General features: G+C 39.4%; 1 protein-coding gene across 3 annotated transcripts in view; it reads left to right on the forward strand.

Moving 5' to 3' along the window:
- Positions 1-25,578, forward strand: part of tns3.L (tensin 3 L homeolog) — a 113,522-nt gene continuing 87,944 nt past the window's right edge. Inside the window, exons 1-4 of one of the 3 annotated variants that reach the window (XM_018267548.2) lie at positions 1-236; positions 16,673-16,838; positions 17,636-17,686; positions 17,958-18,080. In XM_018267548.2, coding sequence (XP_018123037.1) covers positions 16,677-16,838; positions 17,636-17,686; positions 17,958-18,080 — 336 coding nt within the window. In that variant the 5' untranslated portion in view covers positions 1-236; positions 16,673-16,676. Of the gene's footprint in view, positions 237-2,364; positions 2,534-16,672; positions 16,839-17,635; positions 17,687-17,957; positions 18,081-25,578 lie in introns of those variants that run through there. The other 2 variants (XM_018267547.2, XM_018267549.2) reach the window with 2 other exon arrangements.

A 25,578-nucleotide genomic window follows, 5' to 3' on the forward strand; every position in this document is an offset into this window, starting at 1 on the left:
TGATTACACGGTAGTGTTTTGGAAAAGTCCCGAGTCTAATAAGGGAAAAAACAATGAGAAGCACCTATTTTTATTTCTCTGCACATGGGAGTTACCCTGACTGAACAGAGCCTTTGTGGATTTCCTGATTTGAAGAACTAAGTATTTCAGCACCTCCTTCCCAGCCTGGCTGATCATTTACAGTGCTCCGGTCTCCATTGCCTAGAGCAGTTTCCAGTTCCAGCTGCTGGATTAAGGTAACATGCTGTTGTCTAAATTCATTCCCGAGGTTAGGTGGTGCAGGGAGCAAGTCATACCTTAGTAAGCTCTGACTTTTGTTTGTACCTTTGTTATTGTGGGAAACTGCTAAATTCCTCTGTGGAAAAGAAAGTTTAACATTTGAAAAACTTAAAAAGGCAAATAACTACCTGCTGTTCATAGTGCGACAGTGAGAATTCTAGCTGCACCCCGAAAATACCATGTCCAGCTAACAATAACAACAGCCTTTTTACATGATTAGAACAACAGATGCACTAGCCCTCAAGTATTCCACGGAAGACAAATCGGTGACCCCCTAGGTCAGACTGGGCTAGTGGGACACCGGGAAAACACCAAGTGGACCCCAGCCCTTGCGGGCTCTGCCGACCCAGACAGAACCACTACCTGGCTGAGATCTGCCTGCCTAATGACCTACCGCTGGCCCCAAACGTGGCCACAAGGAGAGAAGGTATGCAACATGCAAGGTGGGGCAGAGGGCCCGAAGGGGGTAGCGACTGTGGCTGATGGCCCCTGGTTCGGAAGGCTGGTGGCACCGCCCCCCAGATGGATACAGTGGTGGCCTCTCAAGCATTTCATGCTGCAAGCCATGCGCCTCTCAAGGCATCCATACTTTATATGAGGTCTGAGGTCAAGGTCTCAACTCATGAGACTGTTATAGGCCAGCAAGAAAATGGGGCTATCTGAAGCCACAGGGCAGGGGCTAAAAATCAGTGGCAAAAGCAGGACATTTGGAAGGTATGAAACTTCAGCATTTGTTTTAGGAATGTAAGGCCCTATAAAGTTGTTGCTGTTAGTAAAGTTGTTGCTGTTAGGCCTTTGGATACTAATTTCAGTAAACTTTTTTTGCTGCAGAAAACTTGTTCCCGTAAGTCTCCTGAAAAAGATGTTTTAAACCAAAACCAAAGTATAACGATCTGTACTTCTTTAATATTATGTAACTTGAAGCTTTAATACCACAAGTTTTTGTAATCGCAAACAGTTACAAATTGTGATAAAAAAGTGAAAATCCAATAAAACATAAGTTACAAAAAAAAAGAACTCAGACGAGAGGGGGACCACAAGCAGAAGGAGATGTGATTAGCATGTGATCATTGGGACAGCAATGGTCTGTGGCATCACTTCCAGTCACAGGACATGAAGGAGCAGAAGTGCAGACAGAAGAACGCACATGACATGCAAGAGGATTGTTGGCCCAACAATATTGCAGGGGACACATATGAGCTACACTGAAAAGCAGCAAAGCCAATTCTTATCTCCTGCTTAGTGGAATTCACTGTTTATTTCAGGATGCAGCACTATTTACTGAACCATGCTAAGATAAATGGGGAGGTGGTGAAAAATAGTGTTAAGGTCCCCATAGATGCAAAGATTTTTCTTTGGTGAATGACCGATTTTAGCGAAATACGACCAGTCCGTCAGATTATTGTGCGGTTAGTGGGAATCGAACGTTCGTACATCTTACGATATTTCGTCCGACATCCCTCAGAAAATTGATCAGCCAGGTTAAAAAAATGTTATCGTTCCCAGTGCAATATCTATGTTTGCAGGGCCAAGCAGGCAGCTACCCTCAGTTTTGCTGGCAATATTGGTCTTTTTAGTTGATGGACAATTTGTACATTTAAACAATCGTTTCGAGATAACGAAAAGATCTTTTAAAGATCTTTACATCTGGCCAGCTTTACTGGTCCTTTAATGTCTGAATGCCCAGGGGATTCCCAGTGGTGTCCTCCATGGTAGTGGCTTTCTCTCCTGTGTCCAGGAAAACACTGGGACCTTAAAAAAAAAAAAAAAACACCTGGCCCTAGTTTGCACAAACACTTTATGGTTGGTAAAATTTGGAGAAGAAGGTTGTGACGGCAGCAGATAAAAAGTGAGGTGTTGTGTTTCCTGGCACTTGTAATAATTAACGACCAGAGAAAACAATGAATGACTTAAGTTGTGACTGGGAGCTGAGGCTCTGTTGGGAGTAGACATGGATGGCAACCACCACAGTAAACCTTTTCCACCGTTCCCTGACAAAAATAGGACCTGCGATCGGGAGGGGGCGGGGGAGAACTATGATCATGCCTCCCGCAGCCCTCAAGAAACAATGAATCACACACCGTCTATGCTCGTCACTCCCACAAGGCGGCTACCTGGCGCGTCATTGCGCTGATATACACAGTCTCGCGAGATGAGCAATTTGATATCGGTACTTACTGTCCGGCGGGATCCGAGAAGCTGGATATTTAATGGCGTTGCTGAACGTTTAAGTAGCGATCCTGGGCTGTATGCGGTATGAAGTTGCCTAAAGTTATTCTTTATCATTGTAGTGTCCATTGTTCAGTGATACAGTTCCCCATGTTGAAAAAAAACGTTACCAGATTGTTTCTTAAGGGTTCTGGTGTAAAAGTGGGATATGTTGCTGCTATTGCTGTTTTGGTAGTCACAGAGCAGTCATGACTATTTCCCATGAATAAACACACAGAAAGTGTTTTATCCATATCTATCCTGTTCATTTGTTCAAGTTTAGTGAACAATGTGAATTATTGACTTTGCATGTACTGTATATAACAAAGAATGACTGTGTATGTATATGTGTATATATATATATATATATATATATATATATATATCTATATCTATCTATATATATATATATATATATAATATATATATATATATATATATATATCTATATCTATCTATATATATATATATATATATATATCTTTTTCATTTCTATACTTTTGCACTTGCAGGCTGCTTTTATCTGTGTCCCCTCTAAGCTGTATGTGCACACAACCTTGGAGGCCAGCACACTCAACAAATTGTGGTGGGCACAAAACATTTTGTGTGAACACTTGTTAATTTGCATTTAACCTGAGCACATGGTTTTTAAAAACTGCACACACATGGTTAAAAGATGAATTTGTGCACACAGCCCAGAAGGAATTAGAGGGAACATTGATCTGTTAGTTAAATTACTATCAAGTCATGTGTGCAGCCCAGGAGGGCACTGGGTGATGGGCAAGTAATGTACCCAGCCGGGGGGCAGTGGATATTTAGCAGAATTGGTACATAGTCATGCTCTGAAATCTGTTGAGGGTTCGTTCATCTGTGGTTGGTGGCTTGCTTTGGGGTTGCAGTAGGTGTCTATGACCGTAAGGGAATTTTGAGAAAGATGGAAAACAAAACTGTGTTTCATATATTTTGCTACTCGTTTAGTTGGATTCAGAAATGTTCCTTTGCAAGACTTCCTAATAATTGGCAACCTGTTGGCCTGTGTGTATTTGCCACAAGTTGGTGATCTGTTGTGGTTATTGACCTGTTTTTGGGTTGCAGTAAGTGTCAGTGGTTGACAGTAGTGATGTGCAGGTCGGATAAAACCTGCACCCGTCCCAGACCCGCCCTCCCATAACCTGCGCCTGCATCCGACTTCGGGGTTTCCTTGTTTTAGACCTGCGCCACCCCAACGATGACGTCACAAAAGGGGGCGGCGAGCAGACACGCAGCTATAAAGGTGGAAGTCGGAAGCTTGCATTTGAAGGTGGCGAGTGGAAGAGCAGGAGAAGAGCTCAACCCACCCGCGAGGAGCAGTGCCAGGTCGGCCTGAACCTGCATGTCCCGGGGCTATCGAGCGGGCCCGCACATCACTAGGTGACAGTGAGGGAAGGAGCAGAACTAGGGTTTCAGCCTTGAAATCAGAGACTTGGCAAAAGGAGGTTGTGTTAAATTATTTATGTTTAATTAATTCCTTAAAGTTTTTTTTTTTTTTTTTTTCTTTAACCAAAACAGTTTTTTACCATAATGAATTTGTTTTTCAAAGCAGCTTTCCAGTGTAAATTAAAGGGGTTGTTGACCTTTAAGTTAACATTTAGTATTTTATAGAATGCCTAATTTTAAGCACGTTTTCAATTTGCCTTGATTTTTTTTTTAAATGACTTGCCTTTTAATTGTGACTCTTTCCAGTGTTCAAATGGGGGAGGGGAGGGGGGGGTCGGGGGGGGGTCACAACCCCATCTAAAACAAATGCTTTGCAAGGCTAAAAACGTATAGTTATTGCTATTTTTTATTACTCATCTTTCTATTCAGACTCTCTCCTATTCATATTCCACTTTCTTAAATCAATGCATGGTTGTTAAGGTAATTTGGACCCTAGCAACCAGATTGCTGACATTGCAAACTGGAGAGCTTCTGAATAAAAAAAGATAACTCAAAACCACAAATAATGAAAGATGACAGCCAACTCACATTGTCTCAGAATATCACTCTTTACAATAATACTAATAGTTAAATTACACATAGTATCATTCTTATAGTCTCTGCACTTTTGGTTTTGGCTCCTGAAACATTGTAACAGATGTCAACTCATCAGACCTGAAAGAAAACTGAATTCTGCTACATTGTTTCAAGGAACAGAAAGGGATAAACAAATTCATTCACAAATCACCTCGAACGCTGAAAATGATAAATTACAGCTTTATGGAAAGTTGCCAAAATGTTAAGTGATTATGCAAAGACTAGTTTTGGAACATTAGACCCAAGATTGCAGTCCTAAGAGGTAGAAATTTCAGTGCCTCTCTGCTTGGTCAGCTATTTCTTATGTGAGTGTAGTCACGCATAAGGGGAATGTAATAACAGGCACATACTTTACTCCAGGTCTACAAATCCATTGTAACCAAAATCAGGTCAGGACATGTATGGGGAGGAGGGGGGGATAAAATGTTGTTGTTTCCTCCTGAGCCCCCCTGCAGTTGAAGGGTCTGCTTCCCCATTGTAAGGCCAATTTTATTAAACTGGTTTTCTATATTTGAAATATTGCATTTTCCTCCCTAGGGAAAAAAAAAGCTGTTCCAGGTGAGGCAGAACAGTAAATAAATACAGTGGTGTGAAAAACTGTTTGCCCCCTTCCTGATTTCTTATTCTTTTGCATGTTTGTCACACTTAAATGTTTCTGCTCATCAAAAACTGTTAACTATTAGTCAAAGATAACATAATTGAACACAAAATGCAGTTTTTAAATGAAGGTTTATGTTATTAAGGGAGAAAAAAAACTCCAAATCTACATGGGCCTGTGTTGCCCCCCTTGTTAAAAAATAACTTAACTGTGGTTTATCACACCTGAGTTCAATTTCAAAGGTTATAAAGCCATTTCTAAAGCTTTGGGACTCCAGCGAACCACAGTGAGAGCCATTATCCACAAATGGCAAAAACATGGAACAGTGGTGAACCTTCCCAGGAGTGGCCGGCCGACCAAAATTACCCCAAGAGCGCAGAGACAACTCATCCGAGAGGCCACAAAAGACCCCAGGACAACATCTAAAGAACTGCAGGCCTCACTTGCCTCAATTAAGGTCAGTGTTCACGACTCCACCATAAGAAAGAGACTGGGCAAAAACGGCCTGCATGGCAGATTTCCAAGGCGCAAACCACTTTTAAGCAAAAAGAACATTAAGGCTCGTCTCAATTTTGCTAAAAAACATCTCAATGATTGCCAAGACTTTTGGGAAAATACCTTGTGGACCGACGAGACAAAAGTTGAACTTTTTGGAAGGTGCGCGTCCCGTTACATCTGGCGTAAAAGTAACACAGCATTTCAGAAAAAGAACATCATACCAACAGTAAAATATGGTGGTGGTAGTGTGAAAGTCTGGGGTTGTTTTGCTTCTTCAGGACTTGGAAGACTTGCTGTGATAGATGGAACCATGAATTCTACTGTCTACCAAAAAATCCTGAAGGAGAATGTCCGGCCATCTGTTCGTCAACTCAAGCTGAAGCGATCTTGGGTGCTGCAGCAGGACAATGACCCAAAACACACCAGCAAATCCACCTCTGAATGGCTGAAGAAAAACAAAATGAAGACTTTGGAGTGGCCTAGTCAAAGTCCTGACCTGAATCCTATTGAGATGTTGTGGCATGACCTTAAAAAGGCGGTTCATGCTAGAAAACCCTCAAATAAAGCTGAATTACAACAATTCTGCAAAGATGAGTGGGCCAAAATTCCTCCAGAGCGCTGTAAAAGACTCGTTGCAAGTTATCGCAAACGCTTGATTGCAGTTATTGCTGCTAAGGGTGGCCCAACCAGTTATTAGGTTCAGGGGGCAATTACTTTTTCACACAGGTTTGGATTTCTTTTCTCCCTAAATAATAAAAACCCTCATTTAAAAACTGCATTTTGTGTTTACTTGTGTTATCTTTGACTAATAGTTAAATGTGTTTGATGATCAGAAACATTTTGTGTGACAAACATGCAAAAGAATAAGAAATCAGGAAGGGGGCAAATAGTTTTTCACACCACTGTAAATGCAGAATTAGGGCAGATTCGGGGAGATTTCATCGCCTCGTCTGCAGGGCGTCAATCTCCACGAATTGCCTTCCGCCTGCTATAATGAGAAAACGCCATCGCCAATGCACTCGCGGCGCTTCAATTTCTGAAGTCACCCGAAGTTGCCTCACGAGGAAACTTCTTGCGACTTCGAAGATCAAAGCGCCACAAGTGCATTGGCGCAGGCATTTTCGCATTATAGCAGGGGTTCGGGAAGATTGTTGCCCCCACAGAGGTGATTAGTTGACAGGCGACTAAATCTCCCCGAATCTGCTCATGTGCCCTGCCCTAACCCTCATTTTATGTTTTTCAGTAAACCTGAAAAAATTATTTAAAATCAGGAAAACTTATTTCTGTATGAAACCGAGCAGAGCTGGGTGCCAGGGGACTAGTAATGTGCAGGCGGGCTGAAAGCCACGTTCGGACTGGCTGTCGCATCAAATCTTCTGTTTTCGGGCGGTTTTCGTGTTGAGTGGTTCCTTTCTCTCTCTCTCCACCCGCAACCTAACACTGCCGGCTTCCGTATATATAGATTCGCTCTGCCCTGCCCCTTTTGTGAGGCTACTGCCTACACCAAACTACAGAAGAGTAAGATTGACTTGTGGAAAATTCTTGTGGCAATTATTATTGTTGCTATTCTGTTGACTTGTGTGCTGGTAGTGGCTGCCACAGGTAAACCCATCAGTGGGTATTTTGATCACTGTAGAGGCTCTAAAGCATTGTGAAACACTGGTGGACCTAAGAACAAGAGCAAATGAGGCTGACAGAAGAAATTGTTCTGTTACATCTGTCACAGTGGAAGCAGCATGAAGCAGGTAGTAAACAGTTTGGCAAGGTGTTGACATAAGAGGAAGGGCTAGAAGCAGATAAAGTTGGAGCAAATAATATGACGAATCTGAATAGTTAATAACAGTCCTTTGTAAAGGTGACTCGGATATCTCACGACACACCATGGCACATGTAACAGCATTTGTTTTGGCAGAAGGTGCAGTTGTGATCTGTTTAAATATAGACAAGTGAGCTGTCTGAGCCTGATGCCTTAAAGGAGAACTAAACCCTACAAATGAATGTGGCTAAACAGGCCCTATTTTATATAATGAACTTATTGCATCAGCCTAAAGTTTCAGCTTCTCAATAGCAGCAATGATCCACATTTTGAAACTTGTCACAGGGGGTCACCATCTCTGCGACCCTCACATGCTCCGTGGGCTCTGATTGGCTGTTGAGAACCTAAGCTTAGGGGCTGTCGCAAATTATCTAGCTGAAAATGAGGTTGGTCTGTAATATAAGATGATCTTACAGGGCTGATTATTTAATTCTCATGCAAATTGCACTGGTTTCTGTACTGCCATGTAGTAAGAATCTGTATGAATTACTAATCCGCCTTATATAGTGACATTTATATTCTATATGTACTGTATATTTTGAGTCGGTCCACAGAGCAGCACAGAGCATTTGCAGTGAATCCGCAAAAAAGAAGATGGGGAACTACTGGGGCATTTTTGGAGACACAGATCTTTACTGCTAAAGGGCTGTGTTGCCTTGGACTGGTACAGAAACTCAAAACATAATGTGCAACATTTCTAGCCTATGTCTTCAGTAAAGCTTTAGTTCTCCTTTAATGTGGCCATACACAGGCTGATTAAAGCTGCCGACAAACCGGCATCTTATTGGCCAGTGTGTGGGGCCATCCAACGGGCTTCCCCGATCAATATCTGGCAGAGAGTCATCGGGCTGGGGTAAAAATCCCGTCGGATCGTGGCCCGCATCTGTTTGTTGTTGTGATCCTACCTCCCATATTGCTTTTATTATGATCCGATCGTTGGGCCATAGGGCCCACGATCGGAGTCTACCCAGATATCGCCCACTTTGAAATTGGGCATATCAAGGAGAAATCCACTTGTTTGGAGCCAAATTAGCAGATCTCTATGTGTATGGCCACCTTAAGTATGGTTAGCTTTTATAATAGGAAGTAGGAACTGGTAACAAGACAAGTCGGAATTTTCCTAAAACTGGCATATACAGTAGATATGGCAACCCAACCATTCCGACTGATGTTCATGGTTGTCTGACAGAGTGACAATTTAGCTACCAGTGTATGGTGCAATCGGCAGATGAGGAAGTGAAAAGGAGCTACAGCTTCTCTACCCCTCCTGCTGTTGTACAGGCTGTTGGACCAAACAAGTGAAGCAGTTATACTCTGTATAGCCCTTGGATTCTGTGCATGGTTAGCACATGTATGGCCACATTAAAGGCGTTGTTCATCTTTGAATTAACAGTTAGTATGATGTAAAGATAGACAATTTGTAATTTCATTTATTATTTGTGGTTTTTGAGTAATTTAGCTTTTTGTTCAGCAGCTCTCCAGTTTGCAATTTCAGCTATCTGGATGCTAGGGGCCAAATCCTGCATTGATTTTAATACGAGACTGGAATATGAGTAGAAGAGGGTCTGAAAAGAAAAATGAGTAATAAAAAGTAGAAATAACAATAATGTAGCTTTACAGAGCATTTTTTAATATGGTGTCTGTGACCCCCCCCCCCCCATTTGAAAGCTGGAAAGAAACAGAAAAAAGGGAATAATAAAGTATAAAAAATAATAATAATGAAAACCAATTGAAGTTGCTAAGAACTGGCCGTTCTGAAATATACCAAAAGTTAACTTATAGGTGAACCACCCCTTTAAGAAATCAAAATATCGGAAAAGCACAACAAACCCTTTGCTAGTTCGTGATTGGTTATCTGTCAAAAACTCTCACAGATATAACATGCTCACAACGTTCATTGTTTGGATAGAATTTTTAGTGACTACATTCTGTATATAAGTAGCACTAGTAAGTAAAAATATGCATACATATGTGGAAATACTGTGTGGCTTCACAGAAATGTGTTGAGGTTTCGGTCTATGGTATAATAGATAAACCTTTATTTTTATGAAAGGCATAATTTTCAATAATGCTTCCAAAAAGTGACTAGTAACTTTTAGCTTCCTTATTTTTTTGTCGCCAATGGTTAGTGCAAAAGATAAAATATTGTTTGAACTAGAATAACTTGAGTACTTCATGAGCCCGAGAGGTGCATATATATATATAAAACTTTATTATGGCATTTGCAGCTTTTGTCATTTTAGGTTACCTGCATGTTTCAAAGCTCGTCAGGTTTGCATTTAAAGTGGTTGCTAGGGTAGCAAACTAGTTGCAATAACATTAATGAAAGATACATTTTTATATTCGTGAAAGATACATTTCCCATTTTCTTCATTTAATACTGTTGAGATCAGTTACTCTTCTCAGAAGGTTTCAATTAAATGGGCAGTATATCCTCTTGTTCCACATGAGTTGAATGAATAAGGCTTGTGTTGTATATTTTTTCATGATTAGAACAAAAAAGCAAAAAGTATGTGCACCATTTTCATGTAATTGGTTAATTCTATGTATATTCAGTATGAAACTGCCAAGAATACTCATATTTAGAACTTTGTATCTTTGTAATTAAAGGGAATGTAAAATAAAAGAAATCCTAATTCTAAGCAATTTTGCAATACACATTACTTACACATTCTCTCTGATTTTGAACTCATTTGTATATGTATTGCTATTGAAAGCACTCTGGCCCATTCTTTTCTCTGCCCTGATAGCTCAGACTGATGATACAATGTAAAGCTGGCCATAGATTTGTTGAGATTTGTAAAAGATCAGATCCTGATCGTGAGACCACAATCTTCTCAGAACGATCGTACGAATTTACCATCAACTAAAAAGACCAATTTGCCAGGAAAACAAAAGGGAGCTGCCTGCTTGGCCCTGCAAACATAGATAGATTGATCGGCCAGGTCAAAAAATCTTTGTCGGTCCCAGTGCAATTTCCTGACAGATGTCGGAAAATTGTAAGATGTACGATCGTTTGAATCCCACTAACCGCACGATAAGTTCGAAGGATTGGTCGGGCTTCTCTAAAATCGGTCCTTCTCAAGAAGAATCGTCGCGTCTATGGGGAGCTTTAGATAAGGTGGCTGATTAACAGATCTGTCTTTGACCTGCCCTTTAACGATATATGGGAAATGTTGCTGATAAGTGCTTTGAGCAGATTTGCAGTAATGTGCCAAAATAAGCTGACACTAGCAAAGCTTTTCAGTTTGGTAGTTTGGATAGAAGCGAAGAAAAAAAAAAAAAAAAAAAAAAAAATATATATATATATTTTATTTATTTTTTCTTTTCAAAAATATATGGTCTTGTTGGGCTCTAAATACACTTTGGACTCTTATGACCGAACAAGTTAATGCATTTTTTACAGCAGCCTAAGTATCATCCATGAACATTTTAAAGCACTATTTTCAATTTGGAGCTTCTACATTTGATACACTTGAATAGTCCTCTATATGCAAGCTATCAGACTGTTCAGAAGACCACATATCTTTGTTTTAGCTTTCTATGTAAGGACACACGGGAGATAAGATTTCCATATAAAATGCTAATTTATGCAAAGCTTTGTATTTCGAAGAAGAAATGCATATTTTAATGCAATCACGTTTATACTTAAATAGTACATAAATATATAATTTAGTGAAATACGTTAAAATTAAGTAGTATAACAGAGGACTATCCCTAACATATATAAGGTGGTTGGTACTATTTCAATATGTGGTTGTAAATACTAATATAAAGAGCTTTTTATAAAATATGCACAGTTATTAAAAATAAAAATAAATAATACAAATACATAAATCATTAAGATCAATGCAATAAAATGCCTATTTGTGGTAATTATATGTTTTACGGCATTTTTTAATTTGTAGTGTAAATGTAAATATTTCGCTAAATATTTAGCAAAAATGCATATTTACCCATTTAGGATCAGAATGTGCACTTTCCAAAAATGTTTTACTTTTGGGGCGGGGAATGGGTAAGTACGTTTTGTGAGATTTGTCGCACATGAAATGCAAGCAATATTGATTTTGTTGTACCTGAAGTTACAGCAATTATTAGTGGTGCTTGCGAAGCAAAGCATCACTACTGTTATCTTGCAAACTTATTTTTAGTGGTGCTTGCGAAGCAAAGCATCACTACTGTTATCTTGCAAACTTATTTTTATTCTTCTTCCGTATGAAAGTTTGGCGCGTAACTAGTCCCGCACCGTTTGTCCTAGACCCATGAATGAGGTGTCAAATCGTGCGGCTTAATCGGGAATGGGGTGGTATGACTTTTCTAAGGGGTGGGTGGTTAATTGCCCCTTGCGGGGGCAATTAACCACCCCGAAAAGTCCCATAGATTAACATTGAGGCCAACTTTTGACGGATTCTAGCGCAGAGAGGGAATCTTGTAGAAACGTTAAATTTACCACATTTGAAGAGGTTTGCGACCTGTGTCAGATGATACCCCACACGAGGGTATAAGTTTTACCCCCGGGGCAGGAGAGGTCCCCAAATTTGCCCCATTGACTTATAATGGGGAATTTATCGAATAATTAGTTTGTCCCCAAAATAGGACAGAAAAGTCACAACACCCCATTCCCGAATAAGCTGAACGGTTTGACACCTCATGTCAAACCGTTCAGCTTATTCGGGAATGGGGTGTTGTGACTTTTCTGTCCTATTTTGGGGACCCAAAAAAGTGAGCGGAGCCGCAAACAACCAATCAGATTTTCCCTATTGACTTCAATGAGAAAATGTAAACAGCTGTAATTCTCACAGTAATAAAGCCAGAGCTCCCAAACTTGGCACCGTGGGTCACTGGGTGACTGCAGCCAAAATTTACAAAAAGTGGGCGGACTCTACAACAGCCAATCAAATTTCAGCCATTCAATTAAATAGGAAAATTTTAAACTGCTGCCGCTCTTAGACGGTTAATGGCAGCCTCCTCAAAGTTGGCACAGTTGGTCACTGGGGGACTGGGATTAAAATTAAGAAAAGTGGCTGGAGCCAAAACCAACCAATCAGATTTCTTTGATTGGTTTTAATGGGAAAAATTAAGAAGGCTGCCATTCTCTCAGTATTGATGTCAGGGACCTTGAATATCACAAATGTGGTCGCTGGGGGTTTCCACTTCAAGTTTAGAAAAAGTGGGCGGAGCCACCAACAACCAATCAAATTTCATTCATTGATTTTCAATAGAAAAAAATAGAAATGCTGCCATTTTTACACATTAAATGACAGCATTCCCAAACTTTGGTATGTTAGTCACTGAGTGACTGTGGTTCACAATTAGGAAAAAAAGGGGCGGGGCAACAACAGCCAATCAGATTTGGGCCTGAGTTTTGCCACGGCAAGCACCACTCACATTTTCTTCAGGAAAAGTACCTCTCTAGTTATTGTTACTATTCCAAACTTTTGGATTTGGATAAATATTAAATCCTTTACCAAACCATATGTTCTATTGAATAGATAGTTAAACATTTATCAAAGTTACAGAACAACTAAGAATATATGTAAAGCAGGGCTATGGTATTACACATAGTAAACCTTTGCCTACAACTCATTTCATGATTGTAAAACTTGGTAAACACATTTTATTATGCATAAAGGCCAGGGCACACAGAGCTTTGGCTTATCTGCTCTCAGCCTGCATTTTTTTTTTTTAAAAAATTGAGAGAAGCGAATCTGTTTGTGAAGTGTAATACACAAAGTAAAGCTCTTGTCAATATGTATTACTATTTAGTACATGTTGTAAACCGGTAAGAGCTCCCCTTTGCAAAACAACTATGCACTGTATTAAAAGTAGTCAGATTTTTCCAGGGAAAACTAAAGAAGACTCCTGTTAAATTGACTGGGCCATTTTGAAGTTTGTATTTCCAAAACCAATGGGTAGTATTTGGGAAAATGTGCACTCTTCAGTATGGCAGTTTTCTCCTCAGAACATGTGGTAGGTAACTTGTTCATAGTGTAATAGTCATTAGAGATACAGACAACATGCAGAACTGACTGTGGAGAGAGATCGAGACAGACTGCACCTCCTTAGAATGACGAGCACAAAGAAAGAACAAGCACTTGACGGTTGTCTGAAAAATTGTAATTGTGCACATTGCTATTATAGATACAGTATGATGTGAGGAAAGACTGTCATGTTTACAGAGTTGGGGGCAAAATTACTAAAGTGCGAAGTGGCTAACTGATGAAAATTCGTCAGTGTGACGTGATTTCGGCACTTTGCCGATTTACTAACGGGCTCAGGCGTAACTACGCTTGCGAAGGAGATAGACTCTAGCGCAACTTTGCACTATAATGCCAGGTGTATTTTCGCTCTGGCGAAAGAGTGTCACTACGCAAATTTTTTGTTTTTAATGAACGTTGCCTCTATCGCCAGACTTGCCTTCGCCACCTCAGACCAGGCGAAGTGCAATAGAGTACCGTAGATAGGACTTGGTCCAAAAATAGCTGAAATTTTTTCTAAGTCCCAAAAAATGCTGGCGTCTTTTCCTTTTTACAGGGTGATAGGCTGAAAAAGATTGTACATTTTTTTTTTTTGGGGTACCCTCCTTCCACCCTACATTTCCTTACATATGGCACCTAAACTATAAGCTGGGCTCATGTGTAGGGCAATATAACAACTCTATTTTATTTTAATAATGTTCCCTGGGCTTGTGTAATGTATTTGCTGCAACATATATGTCCGTATGCAAATTATCTAATGCTGGTGCAACTTTGCTATGCCTGCCGTAGTAACGCTAGCGCAACCTCGCAAGCGGTCGGCGACGAAACTTCGCAACTTAGTGAATTAGCGTTGTCTGTGCAAAGTTGCGCCTGGCGAACTGTGACGAAGGCGGCAAAGCTGTCGCTGGCGAATTTTCACCCGTTAGTGAATTTCCCCCTTGGTGTGTGTAAAACATCCAATGGTAGTAAACAGAGATTCAAAACGCTATAACCATATTAGCTGCATTGTTATGAACCCAAGCATGGCATTCTCTTGTAGGAATGCCCCATGTTCTCATTGTTTTTAGTACAGATTTGGTCTGTCATTATGCTTTATTTTGAAAGCTGTACACTGCAAAATTGCACTTCTGCACAGAATTTACCATCAATCAAATATAATATATTGCAATGTATATCTAATTTGCTTTATCACTTTATCATACTTGTCAGGTGTTCCTTTGTCAGGGAAAATGACAAGATGGAACTTTTGTACTGTTTTTCTAGGAGCAGGCCCGGATTTGTGGAAAGGCCACCTAGGCCCGGGCGGCAGGATTCTAGGGCGGCGGTATGCTGCCCAACCACACCCACATATGTTCAGATGATGAAAATCTGCATGAAAAAAAGGGAGGGGACAGGGGCGACAAACATCATTGGGCCTAGGAGTGCCTACTATGTAAATCGGGCCCTGTCTAGGAGATTCGCCAGCTCAGTAAATCCAGCATCCTCAACAATCGCATAAGTGCTGCGAATCTACTGCCATCACCATACTAATATCAGAGTGAATTTTAACTGCATGAGTGTTATCAGAGGCACACTGCTGTTTCTGTTTGTTGCTTAGTTTAGGTTGGCAGTTTGCTCACAATTAGATTCCTGACTATGTTCTAGACTTGGCGGTACAGCAATGGAAATCCATAGAAATTACTAGACTACTAAAACCCAAGCACTGCAAGGCTGCAGTTTTAATCATTGCGTCACAGTCCTGCCATAACAGTTTGTATGCATTGCTTTTATGTTGTGTGTCCCTACATCACCATGCTTGTAATGTAATTTTATGTTAACTGGGACAATCGCTGACGATCATTCTATAGGATGTTGTATTTTTAAGATGGGGAGGTAAAATGTTGCAAATTACAAGCTTTGAGGCAATGTCAAAAAAAACTAACTTCAACTAACTTTGCGTGGTACAGGTATGGGATCCGTTATCTGGAAACCTGTTATCTAGAAATCTCCAAAATAAGGAAAGATTGTCTCCCGTAGACTCCATTTTATCCAAATAATCCAAATTTTTAAAAATTATTTCCCTTTTCAATAAAACCGTACGTAGTACTTGATCCAAAGGTAATGGTTTTCTTTTTTTCTTTTTGCATTTGTGTTAAATTCAACAATACAACAAACAACAATACCTAGCCCTTGGGCTAAGAAGAAGAAGAAAGAAGGAGAAAATAAGTGACAAACAAACCAAACCTAATGTTTATATGATTTTCTAGTACACTTTGGCTATGAAGATCCAAATACAAAAGATCAGTTATGCGAAAAAATCTCAGGTCCTGAGCATTCTGGATAACAGGTCCCATACCTCTACTCTGATGTAGAAAGACATTTTCATCCTTTTTGCATTTGTCATTATGCATACTTTTCAAAAATATATTGTTTACTTAAAGGAGAAGCAAACCCTAAAGTTAAAAAACCCCTACCCTAAATAGACCCATGGGCGCCATCTTCTTCTTTTTGGTAATCTTCTGGAAGTAAGTGCCGTATCGGCACATGTGCAGTTGGAGCAATTTTCTGTTTCGCGTCAACTGCGCATGAGCCTAAACTCATGGAAATTGCGGAAGTGTTGGGAGAAGTCCCAAAGATTACCAAAGAGGCTGAAGATGGCGCCTGTGAACTCTGGACAGAAACTGCATAGATGGGGAAGTAAAGACTTGGGGGCATTTGACAGGGTAGCAGCTAGGCTGAGGGGGAGGAGAGAGGGGGTCTATGTAGGGTAGGGGGGAGGGTTTTTTTTAACTTTATAGTTTGCTTCTCCTTTAAGTTAAGGTACCAAATTTTATTGCCAGTTTGTTTTTTTTAAAAAACCTCATTTGTGAATGAAAAAAAAAAAAAAAGATTGTGACAAATAAAATTGGTGCAAGAAAACTTGAACAAAAAAAATCCAGTTTTCTTACATTGATTCACATGAACAGAAATAAAGCTACCCCTAATTTAAAAAAACAAAAAACAAAACAGGCTCATGTAGGGGGGTTATTTATCAAAGGTAGAGATTGTGAGGTTTTTTTCTACCTCAAATAAACTCGAATGTTTGCTTATTTATGAAAAAACCGAATGTACAAACTTGATTGAAGGTAATTGGGGTAAAAATTAGTTACAGATTACTCAAATATATTGAGTTTTTGGCCAAACAGCCCTTGCAAAACTTGAATCTTTCGGGAAAACACAACTCAACCGTTAATAAATAACCCTCATAATGTTTTTTCGCTTCAGGATCATGGAGCACATGATGGAAGAATGCTATGAACTTGATCTCACCTATATAACTGAGCGCATCATTTCAGTTTCTTTTCCAAGAAGTTCCTCAGAAGAAACCTACATCCACAACCTACACGATGTTACCCGCATGCTGAAATCAAAACATGGAGACAGTTATTTGGTCAGTTAAAATGATAAATATTCATTGCAAAATGTTATTTGAATTTGCACATGGGAGTGCACTGGAGACGGACAATTTCAGCAAAGAGCTGCAAATTAACCACATCATATTGAATAATATTATTGAAAATTAAGGGGCATATTTATCAAATGATTGTGCTTAAATATGCCATAGGGTAAACGCTTCAAGAAACTGTGATGCAAGTACCAATGTCATTGTTTACCTTTTACCACTTCTTATGTGGCTTCTATTTTAAGATTGTGTTCTGCGCTAAATTTACGGGGTATACTATACGCTGACACTGTATAAGTAAACTAGTTAGGCTAAAAACAGCTGTTTCCAGAAGGCCTGAAATTTTGAGAGTTGGCTCATGATTGTCATGTGGAGCAGTCAAATATTGTGTGACTTTGCCATACAAATGATAGGTCACATAGCATTAATCACTTTATCCAGGGCAAAAATATTTGAACAAAAATCAGAAGTAGTAGTGGTAGAATGTCCGATTTACTTGAAACCCTGAAATCAGCTCCTGATCTGTGATATACATGTTAAGATGGTAACCAGTGTGTTCAAAATTGGCCAAGCTGTCTGACCAAATTAGGGCAGTTTTGGCCAGTGTAAAAAATGCTAATTCCTAGCATTACTTGATAATGCAGCACTGTATTGTCCATAAACCTAGTCAGCTTTATTCTTACACTGTTATTCATTACTGCAATTTTGTTAATGGAAATAATTGGTAAGGTTTTCTCCTACTGATACAAACAGTACTCATAACTGTAAATATTCTTTATTTTTAGGTTTTGAATCTGTCAGAAAAAAGATGCGAACTTTCCAAACTTAACACAGAGGTAATGTTATTTGAATTTTTTCCCACCAACCAAAAGCTGTTTTTTGATTTACAGTATAAAATTTGGAAAAAGTGTACAAAATAATAAAAATGTGCATCAATTTACTTTTTTTTTAATATTGATTGGATGGAAAAATATTAATTACTTTGGAAAAGTTTTATTTTAGTCCAGGAAAAAAAGGAATGACTAATTATTAATATTATTGTAAACATGTTTTATGGAAGGAAAATGTAAAAAAACTTTTCAATCTATTTATTTTCTATGTCTGTAGGTCATGGATGTGGGTTGGCCAGACTTCCATGCTCCCCCGCTAAATAAGATGTGCACCATCTGTAAGGCTATGGAGTCTTGGTTGAACAGCGACCCTTTACATGTGGTTGTAATTCACTGCAGAGTAAGTATATTAGTCTTTGCATGACTTTTATAAGCAGACGTACAGAAGTCATAGTCTAGATAATTGCTAAGAATGCATAATTTGTACTGTTGAAAATTGGTGCACGTTTCTAAAGATAAGTATGCTGTTTTGGCATTATTTAATACTCTAAAGGGTGCTTATCAGTCCAAAAAATCAAATTTTGCTTAAGTGTAGAGGCACACAATGCTATTTGGGGGAAATTAGTCGCCCAACGACAAATCGCCTCTTCTTCAGGCAACTAATCTCCCCACAATGTCTCAGACTTCATTTTCCGAAGTCGCCCAAAATTGCCTCAAAATGAAACTTTGGGCAACTTCGAAAAATTAAACGCTCAGAGTGCCATACCGATGTCGATTTAGATTCTAGCCACGGGAAGTAAATACGGGGAGATTAGTTGCCCAAAGAAGAGGCGATTTGTCGCTGTGCAACTAATCTCCGCGGGAAGTTATTACGGGGAGATTAGTTGCCCGAAGAAGAGGCGATTTGTCACTGTGCAACTAATCTCCCCCAAATAGCATTGTGTGCCTCTACCCTAAAGGGGATATTTACCTTTAAATTAACTTGTATTATGATGTAGAGCAGTGTTGTCCAACTTCTATGGTACCGAGGGCCGGAATTTTTCCAATCTACATGGTGGAGGGCCGATAACGAAAGACAGTGTTAGCCACTCCCTGTTTTTAGACCACACCCACTTTAAACCACACCCATGTTATCCCAAGACCATGTCCACATTAATAGCACACCAAAAAACCAAATGGTTGGTGCTCGCTTCAGGGATCAGGGCCAGAACTAGGGGTAGGCAGAGTAGGCAGCTGTTTAGGACGCCATCATTGAAGGGCGGACTTTTTTCAAGCGTTTATTTAATAATTTGTTTCAGTAATCATGGTCACCCAGTTGGGTGGAATCCATCCCCTTCTCCCTCTTGCCGGCAAGTAATAGCTCCTTCTGTGCGGTGCAGAGCGACGTGCATACACGCACCAATCGCGTCACTGATGTGTTGGGTGACAGAGAGAGGCAGAGAGCTGGCGGCCTGCTTGGTGTGACTCTCGCTGCTCTCAGCCTTGCACAGTTGCACTGAACTCAAGACATTCTTTCTATTACTGTAAAGTGTGAAGCTTCCTGCTGGCACAGCCAGGTACAGATTTGGGGGCCATATGTTTGCTGTTGCTGCTGGGCTGGGCGCTGGCACAGGTACATAAATACTTGGGGGCAATATGATGTGATCAGATTTATTTTTGGCTGCTGCTGACACAGGTAAAGATTGGGGGCAATATGATGGCTGCAGGAGGGCTGTATGATGGATGGCTGCTGAGCTTGCTTGCGCAGGTACAGAGGCAGTAATATAAATGAAAAAGTGTTGTACACTTTCTTGCTCTCTTTATTTAAAAACCATAATGGTAAGGAGGGAAATGGTAATGCAGGACAGGGGGCACTTATTGAAGCTCTTGCCTAGGGTGCCAAACTACCTTGTGCCTGCCCTGGCAAGGATGTCACTCATATGTGAAAAAAAGCTAAGTCATATTAAGACATGCCCATAAATCCATATGCCTCCTCCCCTGTGTATAATACAGTACCCCAGCATATGATTAAACACCTTAGGGCCTTTTCAAATGCTAATAAACCCCCAAAACAAATACCAAAGTATGACACACACAGGGAGCATATGGAAAACAGAACAGAGCAGGAGACAGGAATCAGGACCAGTCTAAGATGTACTACATACAGTGACACAGTGCTGGTGCCCCATTAGCATTTTGAATAAAGTGTGAACAGGTGAACAATGTGGGCAGTTTCAGTCTGGGTCTCAGGTGTGAACAGTACAGGCTTTAGGGGAGTGAACAATAGAAGTGTCACAAGTGTGAACAATGCAGGGGATTAGTCTGAATTTGAGGTTTAGACAATGCAAGGGCCAGTTAATCTCTGTAGTGGTACCTTTTAAATTTTACATATGGTAAGCAAACACAACAAACAGATTTTGATGTGGAGGGCCACATGACATGCGGCCCGCGGGCCGCCAGTTGGACAGCCCTGATGTAGAGAATAAGATTCTCAGACAATTTGTAAATGGTCTTCATCTTTTATGTTTTGCTTTTTTTGCATTCTTTTTTTATGAAATTATTTAGCTTTTCTGTTACCAACTCTCCTTTTTGAAATTTCAGCATCTGGTTGTTAGAGTTTAAATGTCCCTGTCAGCCAGGCAGTGATTTGAATTAGAGGCTGGGATTTGAGAAGGAGAGGGCCTGAATTGAAAGATAAGGAAGAAAAAATAACTACCAATAAAATTGTAGCCTCACTGAGCTATTGGTTTTTGGCTGCTGGGGTCATTGTCCCCCATTTGAAGTTACAAAAATGAAGACCAATGCAAAAATTGCTTAGAGTTTAGCATGCTATAACATACTAATAGTAAATTGAAGGAGAACTAACGGAAGCAAATTCATCTAAACAACTTTCAATAAATATCAGGTATTTTTTGTAAATATAATTGCTATTGAAGCAGCAGATGTTTATGCTGTTCACTGTGTTGTTGCTCCTGGCTACATGTATTTCTGAAATAATGTATCAAACCTTATGCAGAGGATTGATGACCATTGCTTTATTATTTCAGTGGGACAGTACATGCAGTGGAAACTAGCAGTGCAGAGATTAGGAGAAGACAGACATATACTGCTCCTTTTAATTGCAATTATATTTACAAATATCCTTTACATAACCAAGACTTTGTAATTCATGGATATAGGAAAGTTGCTCAAAATTACAGTTGTTTTTATTTTGCAACATTTTATATTTAGGTTTACAAACCCCCCCCCCCCAAAGACACATTCCGTATGTTTCAACTGCCTGTTATTACATAAATGTTCAGTCTTTTTTTCAATAAAAGCACAGGTACTCATTCTTGACACTTTTCGTATTGTCTAGTTTTTGTATGTTCTTCGTTGCTTTCTTTTTTTCAACTCTGCATTTTATATATAGTTACTCTTGGAAAACCTTATCTGGATCATTTATCATTTACCTTGGCTCTCTTGTGAGTTCCCTAGTCACTTTGATACACAACTTTGCTTTTGTTCATTTCCTGCAATAATCCTCCCACATAAGAGCTCAGACAGAATCCGTCAACCTCTTCATTCTAATTTAATTCTAACCATATTTGTATTCCGTATGTGATTATACTTGATTTTTTCAACCTTTGAACATCTTGTCTTATAATTTGTTATTGTCTCCTTACTTCATAATGAATGTCTAGTAAAAAGTGCTAAACCACCTATATCTTTAATTTTAACTACCTGAACTTCCTAGTAACTGCTAATGGCTGGTTGGACGTGCTTTACTCTGTAAGGATCCCCTTCTCTTACACTATCTTATTCAGGGGAAAGGATAACACCCCTACTGCCTACAAACCCATCCCTCTTTCTCTTGGTCTACTAATTTGTATGCCCAAATTAAATATGGATAAATGAATAAATGCTTAATAATATTTCATAAATTATTTGGCCATATCTACTATTCCCAGTTAAAATATTTTAATATGGGCATTAACATATACTGTATTTACAAAGCATCAGTATTATCCACCACACTGTAGAATAAATAGGCAAATACATTGAACATGCAAATTTACAGTTCGGTCCATAAATATTTGGACAGAAAACTTTTTTTTCTAATTTTGGTTCTGTACATTACCACAATGAATTTTAAAGTGGACCTGTCACCTACACATAAAAAACTGCATAATGAAAGTCCTTTCCAAATTAAATATGGAACCCCAAATTTTTTTTTCATTAACATATCCATACCTGTTATAAAGGTGTTTAAATATCTAAACTGTCAATCAAATATTACCTGCCCCGCCTCTATGCCCGTGGCATAGAGGAGGGGCAGTCAATTACTTTCACTTTCCATTCAGCACTTTATAGATGTCACTGCTCTCCTCACATTCCCCCTTCCTTTCTCAGGCTCTATAATTGTGTAGTGCACTGCACATGGACATTAGGTCCCTCATTCTGGTTCATACACAAGATTTTTGGGGTGATACACAATTTCCCTTAATAACCGTGTCCACAAAATGGCAGCTGCCTGCTTGCTGTGATTGTATAATTCCAAAACAGAAGGAAACAAAATTTAAATAATAAATACAGTGTAAGTAAAGTTTATTTTGCTCAACTTACGTGATAGAAAAGAATTTGAAATTATTTCTTAGGGTGACAGGTCCCCTTTAAATGAAACAACTCAGATGCAGTTGAACTGCAGACTTTCTTTAATTCAGTGGGTTGAACAATAAGATCACATAAAAATGTGAGGAACTAAAGCCTTTTTTCAAAACAATCACTTCATTTCAGGGGCTCAAAAGTAATTGGACAAAATAAAATGTTCACTTCTAATACTTGGTTGAAAAGACTTTGCTGGCAATGACAGCCTGAAGTCTTGAACTCATGGACATCACCAGATTCTGGGTTTCCTCCTTTTTAATGCTCTGCCAGGCCTTTACTGCAGCGACTTTCAGTTGCTGTTTGTTTGTGGGCCTTTCTGTCCAAAGTTTAGTCTTCAACAAGTGAAATGCTGCTCAATTGGGTTCAGATCAGGTAATTGACTTGGCCATTTAAGAATATTCCACTTCTTAGCTTTAATAAACTCCTGGGTGCTTTGGCTGTATGTTTTGGGTAATATGAAACCCCCTCCCGATCAATTTGACTGCATTTTGCTGGGTTTGAGCAGGCAAACACCTCGCCTCAGAATTCATTCGGCTGCTTCTGTCTTGTGTCACATGGATAAACACTAGTGTCCCATTGCCACTGGCAGCCATGCACGCCCAAGCCATAACACTTCCTCCACCGTTTTACAGATGATGTGGTATGCTTTGGATCGTGAGCTGTTCCACACCTTCTCCATACTTTTTTCTTGCCATCATTCTGGTAGAGGTTGATCTTGGTTTCATCTGTCCAAAGAACTTTTTTTCAGAACTGTGCTGGTTTTTTTTAGATGTTTTTTTAGCAAAGTCCAATCTAGCCTTTCTGTTCTTGATGCACCTTGCAGTGCACCCTCTGTATTTACTTTCATGCAGTCTTCTCTTTATGGTAGACTTGAACATCGATACGCCTACCTTCTGGAGAGTGTTGTTCACTTGTTTAACTGTTGTGAAGGGGTTTCTCTTCACCATGAAAATGATTCTGCGATCATCCACCACTATTGTCTTCTGTGGACGTCCAGGTGTTTTTGCGTTGCTGAGTTCACCAGTGCTTGCTTTCTTTCTTTCTCTGGATGTACTAAACTGCAGATTTTGCCACTCCTAATATTGTAGCAATTTCTCGGATGGTTTTTTTTTTGTGTTTTTGCAGCTTAAGGATGGCTTGTTTCACCTGCATGGAGAGCTCCTTTGACAGCATGTTGTCTTCCACATATAAGCACCCCCCTAAAATAACTCCAGGGCTTTTATCTGCTTCATTGATAGACATAACGAAGGAGTTGCCCACACCTGCCCATGAAATAGTCTTTGAGCCAATTGTCCAATTACTTTGGAGCCCCTGAAATGAAGTGATTGTTTTAAAAATGGCTTTAGTTCCTCACATTTTTATGCAATCTTTTTGTTCAAGCCACTGAATAAAAGCTGAAAGTTTGAGTTGTTTCATTTAAAATTCATTGTGGTAATATACAAAATTAGAAAAAAAAAGTTGTCTGTCAAAATATTTATGGACCTAACTGTATATGCAAAGCAACCAATATAAGTATTGAAGAGGGCCCTCACCAAATGTGCTTACAAGGTACCTCACAAACCTGGAAACAAATTTTTTCCTCTTTATGAGTTCTTTATAAACCTGCCTGAGCATTGGTTGTCTGAAGTTGGTGTCAGTAGGTGAAAAACTTGAAAAAACAAATTCCAATGACATCTTTTAAGAAATAAAAACAGTTTTTTTCCATGTAGCTTGAATGTGTAAGTTGACTGTGCGGAACAGTCAGGCTGCATGAAAAAGATAATCACTGATTCTTTATCTGGGCCCTGCAGCTCACAAAAACAAACTGTTTAGCAAAATCAGAGTGTTGAAAGAAACTTTATTTAAAGATGACAAACCTGATTCAAGAGATTTGAAAGGAAACCATCTTATTCATCATAAGAACCATTTTCAAACCCAGCTTGCCCTACAACCCTGCCTTACCTTGTTCTGTTGTGATGAATTATGGGACTCTTCTTCTTTCCGAAGAATCTGTCCAAGTCCAGAATTATACTTGTAAGGACAGTATAACACAATTCTAACATCTTTGCAATCAGGTATGTTTAAAAACAAAAAACAAAAAAATCTGGCAGTTCAGATTTGGTTTATGCACCTTATCTACATAAACCCAACTAATGAGCTCATGTGAAAAGGGAGGTACGTTTTGATCGCTAAGAAAAAATAGAAAAAAATAGGAATCTTAAAATAGTGTTTTCATTCAGGAATGGAGTTAATGTAGCTGTGCTAAAAACAAAAGAAAATTCTGCAGAGCATCGTGTAGAGATTGAGTTAAAAAAAAGTATGATAATGATATCTAACGTATTTATAAGTGTACAGCTACTTTACTATTATTGACTGTAGAAATTCCTTCCTATATCTGTGGATGAGCAAGTAATTCTTTTTTTTGTGGCTTTTTTTTTTTCAATGGCCATTCCTTTTGATTTTTATTACACTTGTATCTGCCTTTTATTGTGTGTTCAGTAAATTTTGTTCAGAAAATGCAGTTGTGTGCAATTAAAGTGAACTGCAGCAGCATTATCATGTATTAATTACTAATCAGCCTTATATTATGACATTTATATTCTATCTGTTCTGTATATTGTGAGTTGGTCCCTAAGCTCAGTAAGTGACAGCAGCACAGAGCATGTACAGTGAATCAGCAGAAAAGATGGGGAGCTACTGGGGCATATTTGGAGGCACAGATCTGTACCAGCCCAAGGCTGTGGTTGCCTTGGGCTAGTACAGAAGCCCATAACATAATGAACAACATTTCTAGCTACTTCTTTAGTTAGGCTTTAGTTCTCCTAGCTGGTACCACGGGCAAATGCCCCCAACTCTTTACTTACCCCTCAGTGCAGATTTTGTCCATCGGCATTCACGGGCGTCATCTTCAGCCGATTTGGTAATCTTAAAAATAAGACCGCCGCTTCAGCAATTTTTGTGAGTTTGACGCATGCGAAGTTGTCGCGATACTGAAATTTGCTCCAACTGTGCATGCGCCGTCAAGCTGGGCCTATTCTGAAGATTACTGAAGAGAAGAAGATGGCTGCTGTGAAATCTCCCACAAGATTTCCAATTCATTTTGGAGTACAATATTGAACCTAGAGTTAGAAAACTTTGTCTTTGTTGCAAATCATGGGTCTTCCAGCAGACACCAAAATGTACCCAATAATGGTTAGTGACAAATCTCTGGACTGTACAATAAGTCCAGATCTGAATCCCATTGAACACTTGTGAAAATAACTGAAAACTGCAGTTGGGAGAAGGCATCCTTC

This window comes from Xenopus laevis, chromosome 6L (assembly GCF_017654675.1).
Source record: "Xenopus laevis strain J_2021 chromosome 6L, Xenopus_laevis_v10.1, whole genome shotgun sequence".
Taxonomy (NCBI): domain Eukaryota; kingdom Metazoa; phylum Chordata; class Amphibia; order Anura; family Pipidae; genus Xenopus; species Xenopus laevis.